The 18,965-nt window shown below is 43.0% G+C and overlaps 1 protein-coding gene across 1 annotated transcript; it reads left to right on the forward strand.

The window, feature by feature from the left end:
* The first annotated feature begins 2,003 nt into the window (after window positions 1–2,003).
* On the forward strand, window positions 2,004–3,606 carry B3GNT2 (UDP-GlcNAc:betaGal beta-1,3-N-acetylglucosaminyltransferase 2). Its single transcript, XM_010192554.1, has one exon. The coding sequence runs from the start codon at window positions 2,004–2,006 to the stop codon at window positions 3,195–3,197; it is 1,194 nt and encodes a 397-aa protein (XP_010190856.1). The 3' UTR covers window positions 3,198–3,606.
* The last annotated feature ends 15,359 nt before the right edge of the window (window positions 3,607–18,965 follow it).

Genomic DNA, 18,965 nt, shown 5'->3' on the forward strand with positions numbered 1-18,965 from the left:
AGCGGGCTCTGGCTGAGCTCCTGACAGTCCTGTGTTTGTTAGCTGTTACTGGGGGAGAGTTGTCTGGGGAGTCCTGAGATCATAGGTCAGATACCATGTCATTTGTTGTTTTAGTGAGAAGCGCTGTCGAGGACAGCATAGATAAGCACTGATGTGCATGCTGAACTGCATGGAATAGTACAAAACACGGGACAGCTGCTTCTGCAGTATTTTTGTGTGTAAATGAAAGGGAAGTGAAGAAAAATAATATATCATGATCTGATTTTAGTGGCAGTTGAAAAGGGAATATAAAGTTTCTTTGAACTCTCTGTGGCCAGCCAGTGCTTTCTAACAGTTCAGCTGTTTTTGTCTTTGAGGTATGGAAGAAAACTAATAAAAAATCAGAACAGCAAACTTTAGAGCTAGCTGAGAACAGGACATGCAGATGATATGTGAGGTCAAATGAAGGAAGAATATGGGTTTTTCAGAGTAGTCCATTCTTTCTAGGAGTGGCTTTTTATTTAAATTCAAAAATACTCTCCCCGCTTTGGATTTAATGAGAATCCAGGGGTCAAGTGAGAAGAAAAAAAAAAATTACTGATTATTTACCTGCTGCTTCCATACTAAATTTTGTGTTTAACTTGCAGAGAAGTGAAAGAAAGACAGACCTGTCAAATCAGAAGAGACCAAGGGTCAGTCTAGCTCTGGCATCTTGAGATGGCCGAAATAAAAGGAAAATTGGAGGAAGTACAAGGTGTACTTCTCAAGTGTGCCTTCCTGACTGCTGGTGCTCTCTGACTCCGGGGACTCTGAGGCAGTGTTTACAGCAGGGCTTAACAGCCATTACAAATCTTCTATTTCATTAGATTTTTCTGGTCTTCCAATAATCATTTATGCTCCTGGCAATTGAAAGCATCTTCAACAATGAGTTCTGTATCTGACTTAAAAGCAGTCTTGCTAACTTTCTTATTAATTCTAAATTGTTTTCTTGTGTGACTTTCCAATTTAAAATTACTTGTTAAATTTTGTGTGGTTTGTACATTGATATTCCCCATGGGCTAGTAAACAGTTTGATAAGCACTACTATAAAGGAATGCACTGTTTTCGTGTTGCTCCTTGTACTGTGCAACTTTCATTCTGACAGCTGCGGGAGAAAAATTAATTGATCCATTTTCTGTCAGTAAAAACTGGAGATGAGTCACAGAATAACCTTTGCAACAAGGAGAGGTACATTCACTATTCGTGGTTTTACATATATGGGAAACCTCCTCTTTTTTTATTTATCTTCAGTTTCTTTTTTCTTCATAGGAATAATTACACTTTTGCTTTCTGCTGCCATTCATTTCCTTTTCCAGTTGGAGGAAAAAAAAAATAATTCACGTTCTCTTGTGTCTGCAGAGATCTGAACACCAGCAATGCAGCTGGACAGTTTTGTTAGTCTCTCTCCTAAGGAACAGCCAAGTGAAATGGACAGAAATGAATTGTATGCTTAAAAATTCAGCTTTGCCTATTATGTAGTTGAAAGGTATAGGAGTGCAAGTATAAAAACTTAAAACTTAATTTAAAAATAACTGACCTTATCGTATAGGAATTTATTCCATACCCTTAAGCTCACTGTAGCAGTAAAAAAAAAAGTTTCTCCGTCTGCCTTTTGCCAAGCTGAGGGCTCATATTGTGATTATATAGTCAGGTGTCTCAAGGAGACTTAAACGAAGAGCAAAAACTGCTGGTTAATTTAGACGCACTGTGAAATGCTATGTAAAATTCCAAAGTAGCACTTGGAAATTTTACATTCTTACCAGCTTCTTGTTGGCTGATGAAGCCCCAAGCCCCTACTGGTTGTAGGTGTGCATGGATTAGATGTAGATTAGCGTTTGCTTTTTGGGGGTGTAGGTAATGTCTCTTTTTTGGCTAGTAACTTGCACATTCTTTGTCTGAAAGTAGTTTGCATTTTTACAAGATCAAGAGCTTGATAGAAAGCAGGCTAAAAATCTGTCATTTTCTTCTCTTTCCAGATATGAGAAATGAGTGTTGGACGCAGAAGACTAAAGCTGCTGGGAATTCTGATGATGGTAAATATTTTTATTTATGTGATTGTGGAAGTCTCGAAAAGTGGTAGCCAAGAGAAGAATGCAAAAGGCCGTGTTATTATACCACGCAGCAAATTCTGGAGAAAATACACTCCTCATAAAGCTTACTGGAACAAACAGCAACAGAAGCTCGAACTGCTGTACAACCCGATTCTGACCTTGCTTTCCAATATGACTGTGGAAGAGAACTTGGTTTCTAACTTGAGTGTTCTCAGTTCCTGTGACCCTGACCCATGGGTATCTTCGGAGGTCAGTGACTTTGCAAACTTGCCGGACAGATTCAAAGACTTTCTACTTTATTTGAGATGTAGAAATTATTCTTTATTAATGGATCAGCCAAACAAGTGCAAACATAAACCTTTTCTGCTGCTGGCTATTAAGTCACTTACACCCCATTTTGATAGAAGGCAAGCAATTAGGGAATCCTGGGGCAAGGAAATAAAATCAGGGAATGTGACAGTCAAAAGGGTGTTCTTACTTGGACAGACACCACCAGAGGATAATTTTCCTGATCTTTCAGACATGATAAAATTTGAGAGTGAAACTCACCAAGACATTCTCCTCTGGAACTACAGAGACACTTTCTTCAATTTAACTCTGAAAGAGGTGCTGTTTCTCAAGTGGGTTAGCAGCAGTTGCGCAGATGTCCAGTTTATTTTTAAGGGTGATGATGATGTTTTTGTGAATACCCATCAGATCCTGGATTACTTGAAGAGCTTATCGAAGGACAAAGCCAAAGACTTATTTATAGGCGATGTGATCAAAGATGCTGGACCTCACAGAGAAAAAAAATTGAAGTACTACATCCCAGAAAGTGTTTATGAAGGTTCATATCCTCCATATGCAGGAGGCGGTGGGTTTCTGTACTCTGGTGATCTGGCATTAAGACTGAATAATGCGTCTGACCAGGTACTTCTTTACCCTATTGATGATGTTTATACTGGAATGTGCCTTCAGAAGCTTGGGCTTGCTCCGGAAAAACACAAAGGCTTCAAAACATTTGATATCGAAGAGAAATACAGAAATAACATATGTTCCTACACAAACTTAATGTTAGTACATAGTAGAAAACCTCAAGAAATGATTAAGATTTGGACACGCTTGCAAGATCCACACTTAAATTGTTAAAGCAATGTGCATAAGTGTCTTAAGTCCAGATAACTCTCTAAGTTTGGGGCTGGGTTTCTTGGTGGACCATTGGAGCTCTGTTTAATAGTTTAATTTTCTCTGGGAACTTTTTCCTGTACTTTTGAAAATGAGAATAATACTAAAATTTGAGGGGGTGGCTTGAAGGCTTGGTCCTGACTTTTCCACTGTCCCAGTGGTCATTGTTTCATAATTTGTCTTAATTTTAGAAAGGACTTCACGGTTGTAACTAGCTGTCAGTGGCTGGTTAGCTGTGTTGGAAACAAGGATTGCCTACTGCAATGCATCTTACATTAATTGTGATGGTGGAAGGTAGTTTTCCTTGAGTAGTGTTTGTGTGTGGGTGTGTGGAAATGATTGTCAATGAAAATTCACAAATTGGAGGAATGTAGTTTGAGTACGAAACACACTTATGAGACTTTATTGAATTTTTTTAATTTACAGTTCTCAGTCTTCTTGCACCCTGAAACAATCTTTTCTCCTTTACTTATGATCTTTTGTGCAAAGTGTGCCTGTGTCTGAAGGATTTACTATTTTATTCGATTATGCTTTATGTACAAGAAAAGCATAATACTGTTTTAAACACCCCATGAAAGAGATGAATATATAAGGAGAAGGAAGAAGAGATTTTGTTTGGGGCTGGGCACTAAGTACAGTTAGGTCTGCCCCCTGCCCTATGGATTGCGTGAGGTAAAGCTGACTTGTTGCTCATGATACTTATGTGTAAAGCTACTCTGGTCAGTCCTTGTTTTCTGTTTTGGCACTAAATGTGATTAGGTAGCTTGATTTGATACAAATAACTGAAATTGCACATTGCTTATGAGAGCATGGTTTGGATCTCCTATAAAGCGGTAGCAAATCTACAGTTTTGCAGATCCTAAGATTTTCGAATTTTGAAACAAACTTTGAAGTTGCATGATGTCCATGTAGAGTTAAACATGTTCTCAGAACTCAGATTTTCTTCTCTATTTCCACATCTTGCTTATAAGAGTTATTCTAAATAGTGGTTGCTTCCTTTGTATATGTAGAAGTGCCTGTCTATTTATTGTTCAGATTGAAGACCAAAACATTTTCTTAAATATATTTTGTGTAACATTTTATTTGTATAGTGTTGTCACTCAGATATTTAAATAGAGCATGATATTTTAAATCTGTGAGATGTGTAACGTTAAATAAAGCTAATTGTTATTTTTGAATTTGAAAAATAAAATGATTTAAATATTGCTTGTAGTGCTTCCTTTGAGACTTACAGAGCAGTTGTGGTCTATTGCGTGGCATTCAGTAACAACACATTTTGAAAGTTCAGGAGCAAAAGGCTTTAATTTGGCAACTTTCTCTAACGCTTATGTAGTACGCTATGAAGAAAATGTCGCAGTTGTGCATGGATTTGTTAGCTGCTGTAATAAATGGACAACTCTAGCAAAAGCAAGGGAACACTAAGTGCCCTAGGAAAAATAGTACATACAGAAGTAATTGCCTGTACAATAACACTGTGTATACAATTGAAAGGGGTCAAGGAGCAGATTGAATGGCTGGCACTTTAGTCGAGTTTTTGTTTTAAGTAACTTGGCAGCTACAACTCTTTTGGCTGCTTCTCTTGCTTTTTTGTTCCTTTGTTTACCTTGAACAAATGTGGTACTTTTTTTGTTTTGGGAGGGGTGAGGTCTTCTGGTCTTCCACCTTTCTCTTCTGTTGTTAATTCCCCGTTGACTGCGGGATAGATTAAAGACGAACTGTCCTCTGGTATTGTACCATGAGGTTTGGCCTCAGTGCCTTGTCACTTCTCATGAGAAAGTGCACCTTTCCAAAAGAGCTGCAGGTTTTACTGTACATGTGTTACTTCCTACTCTGTTCTTAGCTGTGATAAGTACCCTCTTTCTTTCTGAATATTAGTGGGATTTTTGTCAAGAGTTTGGGCCAAACAAAAGACAAGAATTTATGCTGATGAGGGAGAATGCAAGAGAGATGCGATGTTAATAGTCTTCATGGACCAGAGAGAGAGGATAAGGAGGGTATTGAGGGTGAGGAGAGACATGGAGTAGAGAGAGAGACAGAAGAGGCTGCTGAGCACTAAACATAGTGATGAGCTCCAGGGAAGGGTCAAACAAACAAGAGCGGGTTGCAGAAACAGAGACAGGAAAAGAGCCTGAGAATTACATCTCATGAGTAAGATGGGGTGGAGTGCACATGTGATACTAACCTGTTAGTGAAATGGGTGGGATTGGTGGAGTGCCAGCGTTAATTATTTACTTTATACCATTCCTGCAACTATGAGATTAAAACCAGGCCTCTTCTATAGGACACAACTGAGAATAAGGAAGAACAGGCTAAGTGGTACTTGCCAAGGAGAAAAGCTGTGAGAAAGCATCTACCTGCCTTCTGAAGCGACTGGAGAAGAGGAGGAGGAGGAGAGAGGAAAAGACTGAGCAGGTGGCCCCAGTGGGCTGAATAGGGAGAAGGTACTGGAGAAGAAATTGGGCTGACTCATCTTGTTTGCTCTGGGTGTGGAGAAGCACCGGTGACTGCACTGTCTAACTGGGTCTCTGGTCCACTCCCATGGAGAAAGAACTGTCTTGACAAAGAATTGTGATAAAGTGAAATAAATAAGAACAGAGATGAGGAAATGGAAAGCAACCAGGAGCAATTACATGTGGTGGGAATAGGATCTGGGGACAGTTGGGAATGGAAGATAAGTCTTCCAAAGCAGATACAGTATTAGGTGGTTGTATTTGGGTTTGGTTGTGTTTTGTTTTGTATGTGATTTTGGTTGCAGGCTCCTGGTTTTTGAAGCATTGTTTTTTGTACTGTGTACTTTCACTCTTCATTTAAAGTAACATTATTAAGTTGGGAATAACATTTTTTTTAAAATGGATCGGTTTCCTATGAAGTAAATTTAGAGTTGAGGAAACAGTGAGCAAAAACTGGTAACTACTGTAAAATAAATATATGAATGAGGTTTTTTTAATTACATAGTGACAAGTGATCTGAGAAATACAGAGACCTAAAGATGGACTTTTTTTTTTTCTTCAATTTAAGGGACAGGAAAGAGGGTACTAAGATGAAAGCATGGGAAAATTTGACTACAATGAGAATAATGGAATTTGAAAACTGAAATAAGAGGTGTTTAGATTAGACAGTTGAATGTGTATGCAGTCTTTATATTTTTCCTTCCCTGAATACAGCAGGGAAGATGAAGTACTGCTGTGATTAAATGACATTGCATCAGGGTAAGCCATTAGAATCCATTAACTTGTTTGTATAAAGGCTCAGGCCTTTGCTTCTAAATCCAGTTGGGAGGAGGAAATACAGGCCTTTGGATAGGGAAAATAATTGAGCTATAATTATTGCACAAATTATAATGTTTGTCTTCTAGATGATGGAGTCCCTTTTTTCTAAATAAAAAATGTTCTGCCAGTTGGTTCTTGGACTGTGTGCACTTACACTTGGATCTCTTCCCCCCGCCTCCCCAGTTTTGTTATGTAGTGAAATGTGGTGCTCGACAGTGATAACAGAATTCCTGACAATCCTTTCTGCTTTTCAGTGTTGGAAGCACTGAAAGCCAAACTTGAAAAGAGTTTTGGCTGGAGAATACAGGAAAGATGCAGAGTGGAATATAGTGCAGCTTCTGTGTCAGGTATGCAATTCAACAAGGAGCCATCACTGCAGGTGCATGCAGGTAGTTCTTAATTCTGGGCTTTGTGCTGTGCTAACGAGCAATACAGCTCGTAATCTGGGGCTGCTGTTGTGCTGATCTAGCTGACAGTAAACAGTTTATCCCCTGAAATGTGCCCTCCTCTCCCTTCCAGCTTATTACGCCTCATATGTACAAGATTTCCACTGTAGCTGTGTTTGCCTGAGGGCACCGATCCAAATGAGTTCGTGTCTACACTGAACTATTTCCTTCTCACATAATAAACATGAAACCAACTTAACAAGCAAATAGGGCTGGGAGTGCTGCTTAATGGATCCCTTTTACAGATGATAATGTACGGAGGTGGTCTGAAATGAGGAATGTCAGTCGGCATGAACACAAACATCACTCTTCAAATTCTCTTCAGCCTCTTCCTCAAACTTTCTAAAGCTGTTGTCCTGTTTGTTGCTGCATGAAGATTGAGAACAGGAGTGGGAGTGAGAGCTTGGTAAAGCAAGTGGAGTTCTGGAAGCCAAGTCATAGCCAAGAGCCCCTTGCTGTGCACAGAGGCATCTGCTAGTGGTTTTTTTCCCAAGAAAAAAAGTTGAATAAAGACAGGGTTGAAAAGCGCCAGTCTTGATCTTAACCTCTCAGGAATGTTCTGATGTCTTGCTTTTCTGTAGCTCCACATCATGTTACGGACTATGCTGAGAAATTTAGGCAAGTTTTCTAAATGTCAGGAGTGATGAAATACTGAGCAGGTCATTTTTCTTCTGTTGTGCTCAGACCAGGTCTTTGGTTGCTAATCGCAGTTTGTAATATTTGTATTGGCCTAGCCTGCTCAGAGTGGTGTTTAAACAATTCTGGATAGACTCTGGTGAGGGATGGCTGAACAGCACCTTATGGAGTTTGCACGCCAGCCTTTTCTAAAGATTTACATGCTGAAAACGTTTCTACCCTACCTGAATAAGGTAAGTTGGGCCAAAGCTGGCCTTGGTGCCTCAGTGTTCATTTCAGGGTCTGTTAAAGTTCATGCAAGTATATGGACAAACCTGTGTCATCTCGGGTTTCGCTCTGTTTCCCGTATTTGTTTGTTATTGCAGTTATCTTCTTTTTTTTTTTTTTAACTCAGAACCTCCATGCAGCATCTTTGCTCTCTGAAGAACTGGGTAGAGAGGCCTCAAAATTTGCCTGTGTAAGTTCATAGCCCAAGTTTTCTGCTCAGGTCAGCAGTAGCACATCTGGTATGTGTTACAATCACAGAGACTTGGCAGGTGTTGCTCACTTCTGACCTTGGATGTATTGGGATGTCAGTTTCGTGGTAGCACAAAGGGAATTCATCCAGCCCTGAAGGACAACAGAGAGATGGGATCTCTCCTGTTGCTGTTAGCTGAGTTCTGTGAAGTTACTGATAAGGCCCTTCTCTCTGTCTTACCCTGCTCCCTTCTGAGAGGCGCTTCATATGAATACGTACCAAGTTTCTTGTCAAAGATTTATCAAGATAGAAATTTGCACAATCTCAAATTTTACAGAGATAAATTTCCCAGTCTTCTAATTTCGAGGCTCCTTGACTTTCCTCTGCTTCTTCAAGCAGTGACCTGTATCCCTCTTTCCAGTCTTTGCTGCTGAGCTCTCTCTCTATATGCATTCATCTTTCTTGCCTTGTTTTCGTGTCTTTGTACCCTCTACCCTGCGTTGTCTTGGCTGTTGGTGAAGTTGAAGTGCTTCCCTCTCCAGTAAACTTCAGTGTTTACTGAGAAACAGAAGCACCTTTTTGTATTCACCAGAATGGGTGGAAATTGGTTCCCTTGGACTCAATGGTCTTAAGGCACTTGATTTTTGTGGCTTCATGTTCAGTGACAGACTCTTGGACTATGGAGGAGAGACAGTTTGGACGATGCTCACTGGGAATTCACCTGGGAATTCAGCTTTTAAAAAAGAAAAATCGCTGACTTGTATCAGAGCCTGATTCTAGCTGTTTCAAACAGTGAATTGAGTGCTGAGCTGCAAATCAAGCTGTAAACTTTCTGATTTTGAAATTAGCTTTTCTGCTGTCACTGCCACTGTCATTTCTTTTAAAAAAACTGCTCTGGGCATATTTAGAGTTTCTACAAGGGGTAGAAATAATCCTTAAATATATTCTGTTAGCTTTTAAAGCCAAGAGCTGCAGCTTAGTATTTGTTGCAGCTGTATTTTTGTGTCCTTTTCTCTTCCTCCATCCCTCTGGCTACATTTTGACTGAATTCTGCTTTTTGCTGTTTCTGCTGTGCGAGGGGGTTGTACATGATTCATTCATTTGTGTTTCCTCATGTGGCTGAAACTTGTCATCTGTTTTTCCCTGCTACTCCTACCACTGCCACTGATATTCCTCCTCATCCTCCATAGAAGTCAGTTTTCTTATGATAATCTGAATTTTGTTTTTACTGAGGACACCATACGTGCGTTATGCCAGCAGACCAGCAAGAATGCATGTGTGATGGGTATTTGAAAGCCCTCTGTAAAACCTGTGACTTCATTTTAGCAAGGCAAGCCTTTCATTTGCACAACAAATTTGAGTTGTAACTTCAGAAAAAAAGTCATCCTTCAAGTCACGTCTTTCCTGTTTTCTTACCTGTAGGATCACTCAATTTCTTAACATTTTTGTTATATTTTGTGCTCTTATTTTCCCGGTAGACTGTTAGCTGTTATGGATAGAGTTGGATACAGTTGAGGGGATTGTGTTTAGTCTATGCAACTACTCAGCTAAGTAGGGAGGCTACTATCTGTCAACTCCTAACAGAAATCAAACCTGAAAGCTCACCTTGTGAGTAGAAGCAAGAAAAATACCCAAATTTAGACCAAAATTTATCTGAGATTTGGAAGATTCTTCAGTAACGTTATTGAAGAAAACAGAAGCACGTTTGTGTACCTAGAGACCCCTTGTGTTTTTCTTCTTTTCCAAAATCTGCATAACAGTTTGCATTTCTTATTGTCCCATATTCAAGCATATACAAATGATTTAAAAATAAAAAGTGGGGGTAGGGGGGGAATCACAAAACATTGCAAAAGCTTTCAGGTAAGCAATAGCCAGGAGATAATCGCCTAAACTGAAGGAACAAATGACCCCTTGCTCAGATGGTTCCCTTGTTAGGCACAGTGTGAAGTGTGAGGGAGTATTTTTTGAAGATGTAAACCCAAAGGAATTTGTCTGTTTTTCTTTCTCTTCAATCTTTCTGGTATGGGAGGAAACAGACTTCTGCTTTAGACGTAGGTTTGGCAGCTGCCCAAGAGACACAGAAGGAAAAAATTCATCATCTTGTTGGTTGTTGACCACATTGTGTATGCGAAAATAAATGCTAGAGAAGCCAGTGAATTGTTGTGTTTTTCCTAAATCTGTCCTACTTGGTTTTGATACAATCCCAGGTGCTCAGCAAAGATAATAATGACACTTATGTGAAGACAGTGATGAATATCATTATCAAAAAAAGTTGAAGCATAATCTATGATTTAAGGTATATAGAAATCAAATGAGTTTCCAGAGAGGTGAGCTGCATGACCTTGCTTTGCTTGTGCCCTTCAGATTTCAGAGGTTCCTCACTGGAACTGGTCTGAGAATTCATTCTTGCTACTGGAGCTGTCATCCATTCTCTGTATGAATATAACCTGGATTGTTCTAACCTGTACTCGAGGAAGAGCTGTACTGGGCCAAACCCAGGCTAGATTGATCCCTCACGCCCCTCAGAGGAAGCACAAAATACTTCTGGTAGTTTGGGAGAGCCTTTAATCATGTTTACAAGTTGCTCCTAGACTGTGGTGGTTAGTGACGAGGAACTAAAATACCTTCCTGGAATTTGTCTGGTTTGGGTTTTGGTGTTTTGGTGTTTTTTTTTTTAAACTTCACTGCATGCTCTGGCAAAGAGCTCTGCAACACAGTGCTGTATGAAAATTCGGTGTCTGGAACTCCAAAAATGAGAAAATCACCAGTCAGCAGTCTCCTCCCTCCCTTGCAATGTGGAGTGGACACAAGTGCTAGAGGAAAACACATGCTGAGGGAGGTGCTGCCTGCTGAGAATCCATACGGCACATGGATTTAGCACAAAGGTTATCTGTATTTTACTCTCTGTATCTTTTTGGAAGGGATCATCTGCAGTGGATGGTGGTGGTCCAGCCATATATATAACATATACATATATAGATATATAACATACATAACAAATCTGATGCCCTTGGGATCTGCAAGTTTTATAGGTAGTCAGCTACAGGTTACGTGATGCTTTGAACAGCTCTTTTCCTCTATGAAGCATACCTTCATGTGATAACGTGTCAGCAGGTCTTATTCATTGCTGATTATCCATTAATTCTGCGCTAACTTCCTGCTTTTTAATTCCTGTCCTTTCTTCCTCACAGAAAAGCAAGGTAAGCCAGTTTTGCTACAAGTGAAAGAATACTAAGTGTAAGAAAATTGGGTTCAGAGCTGACAGAAAGCAAATGCCACAAGAGGAGCATTATGGAGGAGTTGCCTTTGGACCTCTAATGGAAGCATCTCAGACTTTTTCACATTCAGTCTAACTTTGAAACAGCTTTCCTACTATTTGCTATACCAAAATTGTATTTGCATGTGCCAAAATTTGTCATATTTTCCAGCTGTCTTGTGTGTTGCCCAAGCCATACTGTGTGCTGTAGTTGCAGCTGCCTGTTAGAAACTTTTTGCTTCTTAAGGAGAAGTGAAATATGCGCTTGTGTCCTGGAAGGAGGAGTTGGCGTGGACCCAGCATAGTTCTCAGGTGGTGCCCGGTCCTTTATCCCACTTTCCAGGCCGTTCCAGCACACGTGAGGGTCCTTTCACACATAAGCTTCCCCTTCCTCTGCTCTGAATGTGTTTTAGGGTAGGAGAGGTCATGGACAGAATCACACAGAATCACAGAATCTCAGGAGTTGGAAGGAACCTTGAGAGATCATCCAGTCCAACCCCCCTGCCAGAGCAGGATCACCTTGAGTAGGTCACACAGGAACGCGTCCAGGCAGGTTTTGAATGTTTCCAGAGAAAGAGATACTTCTGGTTCTGCAGACCTCCTGGTTATGCTCTCAGTTGTGAGTGTAGTATCCTTTCCTCTGGTTAATTTTTGCTTCTCAGGTGGTCTGCTTCGCATTTCCCATGTTTTAGGATGTTGGTTGTATGTAGCTGGTGTTTAACACCAGAGAGATCTGAATCATTTACTCAGGGTAATGTAATTAATACTGACCTAATTACATAGATGAGTTTTGCACTGAAACTTTTAATGATACCTAATAATTAGAAGAGTTCTTCATTCCCCACCTCTCTGATTCAGTCGTTTGCCTTTCTTGCCTCTGAAGAATAAGGGCACTTAATGAAATTCCCTGTTTGTGTTTGGTAACTCTCCAAGTCCCTGTGCCCCCTGTGTCGAGGAGAAAGGAAAGATGCTGCAGTTTAAGCTCTCTGCAGAGAAAGCTGTGATTGAATTCGTCAATGCTATATTGTCCCTCATCTAAACCAGCGGAGGACAGCAGTGAATTTTGATCTCTGGAGTAGGAGATTGCAGAGGTCAAACAGGGATGGCGAGACTCACAGACTACAGCTCTGTGACTGTTGCACACAGCACAGCTTTTTGCTCAGGAAATGCATAAGCCGTGTTAACTACACGGGATGTGTGCTGGAGAATATACATCTTTATATGCCGTTCTATTTACATCCATCCCTGAAGTGTCTGTCTAGAGGAGAGGCTCCTGTGTAACCCAGGAGAGTTATCCTTTACCTTCTTGACTGATAAGCGTGCAGGGTCGTGTCCGTAAAGCATTGCAGTAAATAGGAGAAGCCCAAATGATAAAGACGTCACCTCTCCCAGTTTCACCAGGCGAGAGACAACAGCCTTGGAGGCCAGCGTGATTTCAGCCCTGCATCACACCCATAATCAAGCAGTCACGCACCTCAGTCCACGATCCAGCCAGGCAGGAGTGGTGCTGCACCCCGGCTCCTGCAGATCAGTAAGTGGTAAATGCTGGGCTTCACCCACTGCAATCCTCTGGCCAGCTGAGGCTTGCTGAAAGGACTCCTGCAGAGGAGAGGCAGAAAGAGGGCATAGAAACAAAGATGAAAAGGCTGGGCGTGGGAGTGTTTTGGTAAACAGGGCCTGTGGTTTGCGGAGGGGCAGCCGGGTTCATCAGAGCTGGAAGGTTTCTAGGGTCAACGGCAAACTGGGAGCTGCAGGCAGGAACCTTGGCCTACTCCTGCATCCCAGGAAAAACCCAGTGGGAAATGGATGCACATCAACATTTGAGTGTTTTGGTTTTGTTTTTTTCCCCTGGGTCTGTATCTTTTCCATGATTTCAAGTGAAGCACAGTGGTTTCGAAAACACTGTGGATAGCTTATTTCTAGGTAGAATATATGTTTACACCTTGCATGTCTCCAGGGGCTAAACAACTGCCAGAATACCCATGTGGCTGTAGTTCTGTGAAGGTGAGCAGATAAACGTGGTGCTTTGGGGCTGACACTACTGTTTCTGTCCCCAGAAGGGAGATCTGTGAAACAAAAGGGCCTAAATTGGGCAAAAGAAAAATGCTACAACTGGCATTTAATTTAGTCACTCAGAATTTGCTGAAATACACGAGCGCTACTTGAATGTTATATTAAAAAATCCCTTTTGCCTGCTACTCTTTAAATTCCCCTTGTGTTTCTTCCTTTTATTTCTGGTCTCTTCTGAATATCTCAGTGTCTGGAATTTGTCTTTTATGATGATATATAGCGTGGCATGATGCCAGCCTCCACTCTGGAGAATTTTTGTTCATGTTAAGATTTGAAAATCTGTATAAACACACCCTTGGAGGAATAATAGTTTGGTATTTAAGAAATGGGATAAAGAGTTAGAAGAGCTCAGTGTTCTTACCAGCTGTATCGTATCTTCCTGGGATGACGTCTGGGGAGGAAAAAGGATAACCTCTGAAACTCAGCTCCAGTGTGCTTCCACACTGACTCATGGAGCTACTGTGGAGGAAGTGAACATCTGATATCTGCTGTATAAATGCATCTAAAAATTCAGAGAACAGCTTTTGTCCCTTACCTCTTGGGCACATGTGCCCTGCCCTGAAAATAAAGATTAGAGAGACACATTTTTGGAGAAGAGCCAAACAGTCTAACGGAAATTAGACCTCTGTTATTTGGATCTTCCTTCTCGCTCAACCACTGTTGGTCCTAGGCAGTGAACACAGGGCCATCTCTTACACGAGCCAAGATGATCTTCAGTGTATTCCCACTGAGCTGGAGGTGAGCAGTGGGATGGGACAGCTTGCTTGTGAGATGAAGCTTTTGAGGGTGATGGTGACAAGGACATGGGGAGCCTAGGGGGAGTTCAGAAGCGCTGTAGGAGGCCAAGTAAATTGGGAGGTACATGTGAAGGAAGACAGGTGGAAGATGACACAGTGCGGGGAGAAGGTGGTGTAACCCGTTGCTGTTCTGGAGCAGGATCTTGAGATTGCTATGGGTAGTGGTCAAAACCCATCACACAGCAAACATGGCAAGGAAAGTGATAGACTTCATATTTGTGGCACTCTAAATCCATGGTCTGTCCATATCTTCATTAGAGCACACAGTTCAGGTTTCCTCATCTGTAAAGGGCAGAGGAGAATGGCAAAAGATCCAGAAGGAGACAACAAGGATCCATATCACACTGAGCAGCTCCCATCTTGGGAACAGTTATATGTGGCACGACTCACAATTTGGAAAGAAATGACTGAAGAGGGGCATGATAGCTCTACAAAATCACGAGTGACCTGTAAAGGCAAGAAGCGGCGGTCTTCAAAGCGAGCCATTTGAAGCCAGCAGCGCAACAAAAAACAGTGGGTTGTTTTAACATAGCAGGCAACGGATCTGTGGGGCTCCGTGTCCAAGGATTTTTGGATGCTCGAAATTTACATGGGCTCAAGGGGAACCTGGGCAAGTACTTGAAAAAGAGAGTCTACTTCAGGAGGGTGATTGTGTTTGTGTGAGGAGTGTCACTGAGCAGAAATCGCATCTGGCTCAGAAAACCCCTGTGCTGAAGGCAGTTGAAGGCAGGAGAGCACTTTGGGGCAAATACCTGACGTGGTTGTCTTGTTCTTACTCTTCCTTGGTCATTTGCTCATGACCAGTGTTGGAGGGCTTAGATGGACCATTGGCCTGACCTGCGGCTGGTTCCTATGTTCATGTCCAGTAGTGTTGTCAGGAGCTCACCCAAAAATCCTTGTTTTCTTACATGAAATTCCTAGCAATTACCAGCAGCACAACATGCATGAACACCATCTCTGTAATAACTGCACAGAAGATAATTATTGTCCTCATTTTCACAACAAGTCATTGCATGTAGGCAGTGCTCATTTACTAGCTCTTTGTTGCCTTCATTTTGAAGAAACTCCCCAGAAAGACAGTCCTAAGGCCCAGGCTTTTGAAGCATGAGTAACTCTGACTCTGTGGACACCTTGTGAGCTTGTTGAGCAAGATACAAGCAGAGGAAGAGAGGCAGCTGGTGTCACTCAGTGGTGGCTGGGGTTATTGCTCACGTGCCTACTATTAACCTGATACTTGACGTTAATGCTGTTCCCTTAGAGCAAGGAGTAAATGCCATCTCTCAACCATTTTTGCTGGCTGTGAAAGAAAGGCCACTTGAAAATGGGTACATGTTTTGCCCTGATGCCTGCAGGGCATCTGCTGGCTGCTGGAGCACCCACTGTTGTCCTGGATGGGGATGGTTGGGCCAAAGATGATACCATAGCCTTGGCTTATACTCACTTGGCACTGTGGACAAGTTTTTGTCAGAGTGAGTGCCTGCTCAGTGAGGAAGGTTAAGGTGGATTTCTCTGTGGCTGTAGGTTGCAAACCCAGCTGGGGACGAGCGTGGTGGGCAGGAGCTGGAGCTGATCCACCAGCCAGAGCTTGGAAAGGCCAACAGGGAGGAGGGACCTGTCAGAGGAACCAGTCTGGGAGAGCTAGGGAGGGCCAGGAGTGAAGAGGTTTGAGTGATAGAAAGTGTATCCCTCTTGCCAGAGGGATTCACAGCACGGCTAGAGGCAGGGGAAAATATTTAGGGCTGCTTGAGGTCACTTGACAACTCCATTGCTGAGTTTTTTTGCAGAGGTTGGGGCGTTCAGATGCAGATTTTCTTCCAAACCAGCAATGCCCTGACTGAAGGATGTTGTTGCCCAGATGCTGGTGCGATGACAGCTGGGGATTTGCCTGACAGACCCTGCCCAGCAGAGCTGGAGGGGCAGAAGCAGGCTCTACGTGCTCAGACCTCCACCAAAGCCACAGAGGTGTCGGCAGAGTGAAGCCTTGGGTGGGTTTCAAGTCTTAATGAACACATTTGAGTAAATTACCTCAATAAATGATTGTCTCTATACCCTCCCCCTCCAACCACTGGTGCTGGCCTGTCAGTAAAGTTTAGATTTGAGACTGCAAGTCTTTTTTACATACATAAATTCCTGTCTCCTGATTTTACTCTATTAGGGCAAAATGCTGCATAAAGAATCCTATTTACAGGCACAAGGCAGCTGCTTTTCATTAAGATCATTTGCTCGGCTGTCAAAATACTTTTGCATTTAAAGATATGGCTGACTCTCCCAGCCCCTCTGCTCCACAGCGAGCACACTGCTGGGGTGAGGGTGGCAGTAGGCGAGCCAGGGTCGACCAAATTGGGACTGGAGACCTCGAAGCCTTGAGGTTGTACAAGCCCCACAACACCCAGCTGAGAGCAAATGCCCCAGCCAGGGGAATTTTTGATGGGTGTCTCACCAGGGGATGTAAGGTCCTGTTCCACTGGACCTTATTTGTTAGAAATGCGTATATATGCATTATCAGCTGAGTTGACTCCAGTGGTGTTACCTCTTGCACAAGATCTTCCCCGATGTGGTGTGGTTGGCTGATGGGAGCAGCCTCCCTCAGTCAGCACTGGCACTCACAGCTCTGGGCTCTAGACAGAGACCCAGAGTAGTGGGGGTCAAGCGACAATTTTACAAATACCCTTTCCATACATATCTTTTATTGGCTTTTTAAAATTTCATTTTAATTTTCAAAGCCATGAAAGGCTGCCATGTTTGCTTGGTCTGTTTTCTTTTAACCAACCATCATCCCAGTTTACTCCAGGTGGGATTTTTTTCCTTTCGGCTGGGGAATTGCAGTGGCTGCTGGCAGTTGTTCTGCTGTTTCTCAGCTGGGTTTTTGCTGCTGAGCTCCTTCACAGCCCAGCTGGCCAGGACAGCAGGGAAGCGTCACACACCGGACATGGGCCAGCTTTTGGCATGGCTGCCATTTTTAACATCTGGATTTCTTCATATGAAGTCGTTAGTAGAAGTAAAAGAGATTTCATGCTGAAGGGAGGGGACATTCCCATTTGATAGCTCTTCCAGTCTGTTGTTTGAGGACGTTCATGTCACTAGTGTGGTCATTTGAAAGTGCTGCTGGAGGAACTGGACGTGTTTCTGATTTTCCCTCAGAGAGCTGATGTTGGGGGTGGTGGCCGCTGCCAGCGCAAACCCAGTCATCACTTCTGCAGACAAATCATCTGGCATTGAGACCTTCAGTGTGAGCTCATGTCTGCCTTGAAATCAGGCAGGGTTTTGCTGCTGGCTTCATTGAACGTCCTCAGTGCACGCAGTGGGTTTCTTTTGGGGAATCCAAGGGGTTTTCACCAAAATATCCAACTTTTGGCTGAAGCTGGAAGCATGATGGCTCATACCTGGGTGGTTTCCAAAGAGATACCACCAGAAACAGTATTTGGGAGGCATTTGCTCCCTCTACAGAGCAGTAGGAAAGATCCATCTCTTTTATTGGCTTTGCTGCTGCAGTCCCTTGGTGGATTCACTGTGTGGGTGTATGGAGCAGCATTTCCTGCAGCCTTTCAGAGCTGGGCTTTGTCCTCATTTTCATGACTTGTTTACTGGCTTTTCAATATTTCTCTTCGCTTCACCTCCATGCCAAAGTCTCTAGCAAGAGCAGGAAATGGTAGCTGTGTACCAGTAATAACATCATTCCTCAGAATCATGCGTGGTTAGAGATGTTAGAAAAAGTGGTGACGTGTTCTCAATTTGAACTTTTGCTCTGTTTCTTAAACTGCTTCCTGACTGCAACATCATCCTCAAAGGGCTAGTTTCTGTGCCAGCATCACAGGGGCTTTGCACCAGCACCTTCAGTCCCAGCTTCACTGTGTGCCCAGTGAAGCCAGTGGCAGCAGCAGCACGTTGGAAATGAAACCTCTCCCCATACAGACAGTCGCAAGGTGACAGCGCTGCCAGACTACTGGAGTAGCTGCTGACTGTGGTGAGGCAAAACAGGTGGAGAGGGGGTTAACAGCCCGAATAAAGCATATTTGAAAGCATCTGGTGCAAAAAAGCACCATGCATCAGGTTGCTGCCTCTGGTGCCTTTGGCCATGCACATCAGCGTGTGGGGTCACCACAACCAGCCCTTGGTCACCACCACCACCTTGGTGCACACATCTGGTCAAGGTCTCAGCAATAGGACCCCATCCCTACCTACACGCCATGAGCGTCAGAAGCAAGCATGCGTAGCAGACCTTGCAGAGAAGATGAGGTGCATATTAACCTGGGGTAGGTGAGGAGCTTGTCTAATCAGGGCTGTGCAGATCCACCCAGGGCTTCAGGAAAATATCTCCTCTTGGGCCTTGTCTTCACAGGGTGTTTTGCTACGCACTAGGTGGGCTCGCGAGCCCTACACGTAGCTGCAATGGGTCAGCCTTTTTGCAGCCCAGCACATCACCCCTGCTACTTTGGCTTGAAATGGGGGCAGCCCAAAGCAAAGAGCCCTGGTGCCTGTCTGCACTGAGCCTGTGCTGGGGTCAGGATGGGTCCCGCACAGCCCCTTGGCACCCCATTTCCAAACAGGCAGAGAGTAAATCAGCAGTAAGGCCATAGTCTTAGTGTCCTCTATTTTTAATTTTGCTTTATTTTCCTGGGTTTTTTTTTTCAGATATTTTAGCTTTTTTTTTTAATTGCAAGGTCAGGACTTTTTGCCTGTACTTTGCAATACTGAACCAACCTGGAGAGGACCAGGAAAGGGGAGTGGCCGCCTCACACCCATGCATGCCACAAGAGAACGGCAGGGATGGAAACATGGTGGAGGAGAGGGGATCTGGTTG

The sequence above is a fragment of the Mesitornis unicolor genome, unplaced genomic scaffold (genome assembly GCF_000695765.1).
Source record: "Mesitornis unicolor isolate BGI_N332 unplaced genomic scaffold, ASM69576v1 scaffold32079, whole genome shotgun sequence".
In the NCBI taxonomy this organism is placed as follows: domain Eukaryota; kingdom Metazoa; phylum Chordata; class Aves; order Mesitornithiformes; family Mesitornithidae; genus Mesitornis; species Mesitornis unicolor.

Bases quoted from the DNA above. Each gene is read 5' to 3' on its own strand.
- B3GNT2 (XM_010192554.1), top strand. From the start codon at position 2,004: ATGAGTGTTGGACGCAGAAGACTAAAGCTGCTGGGAATTCTGATGATG.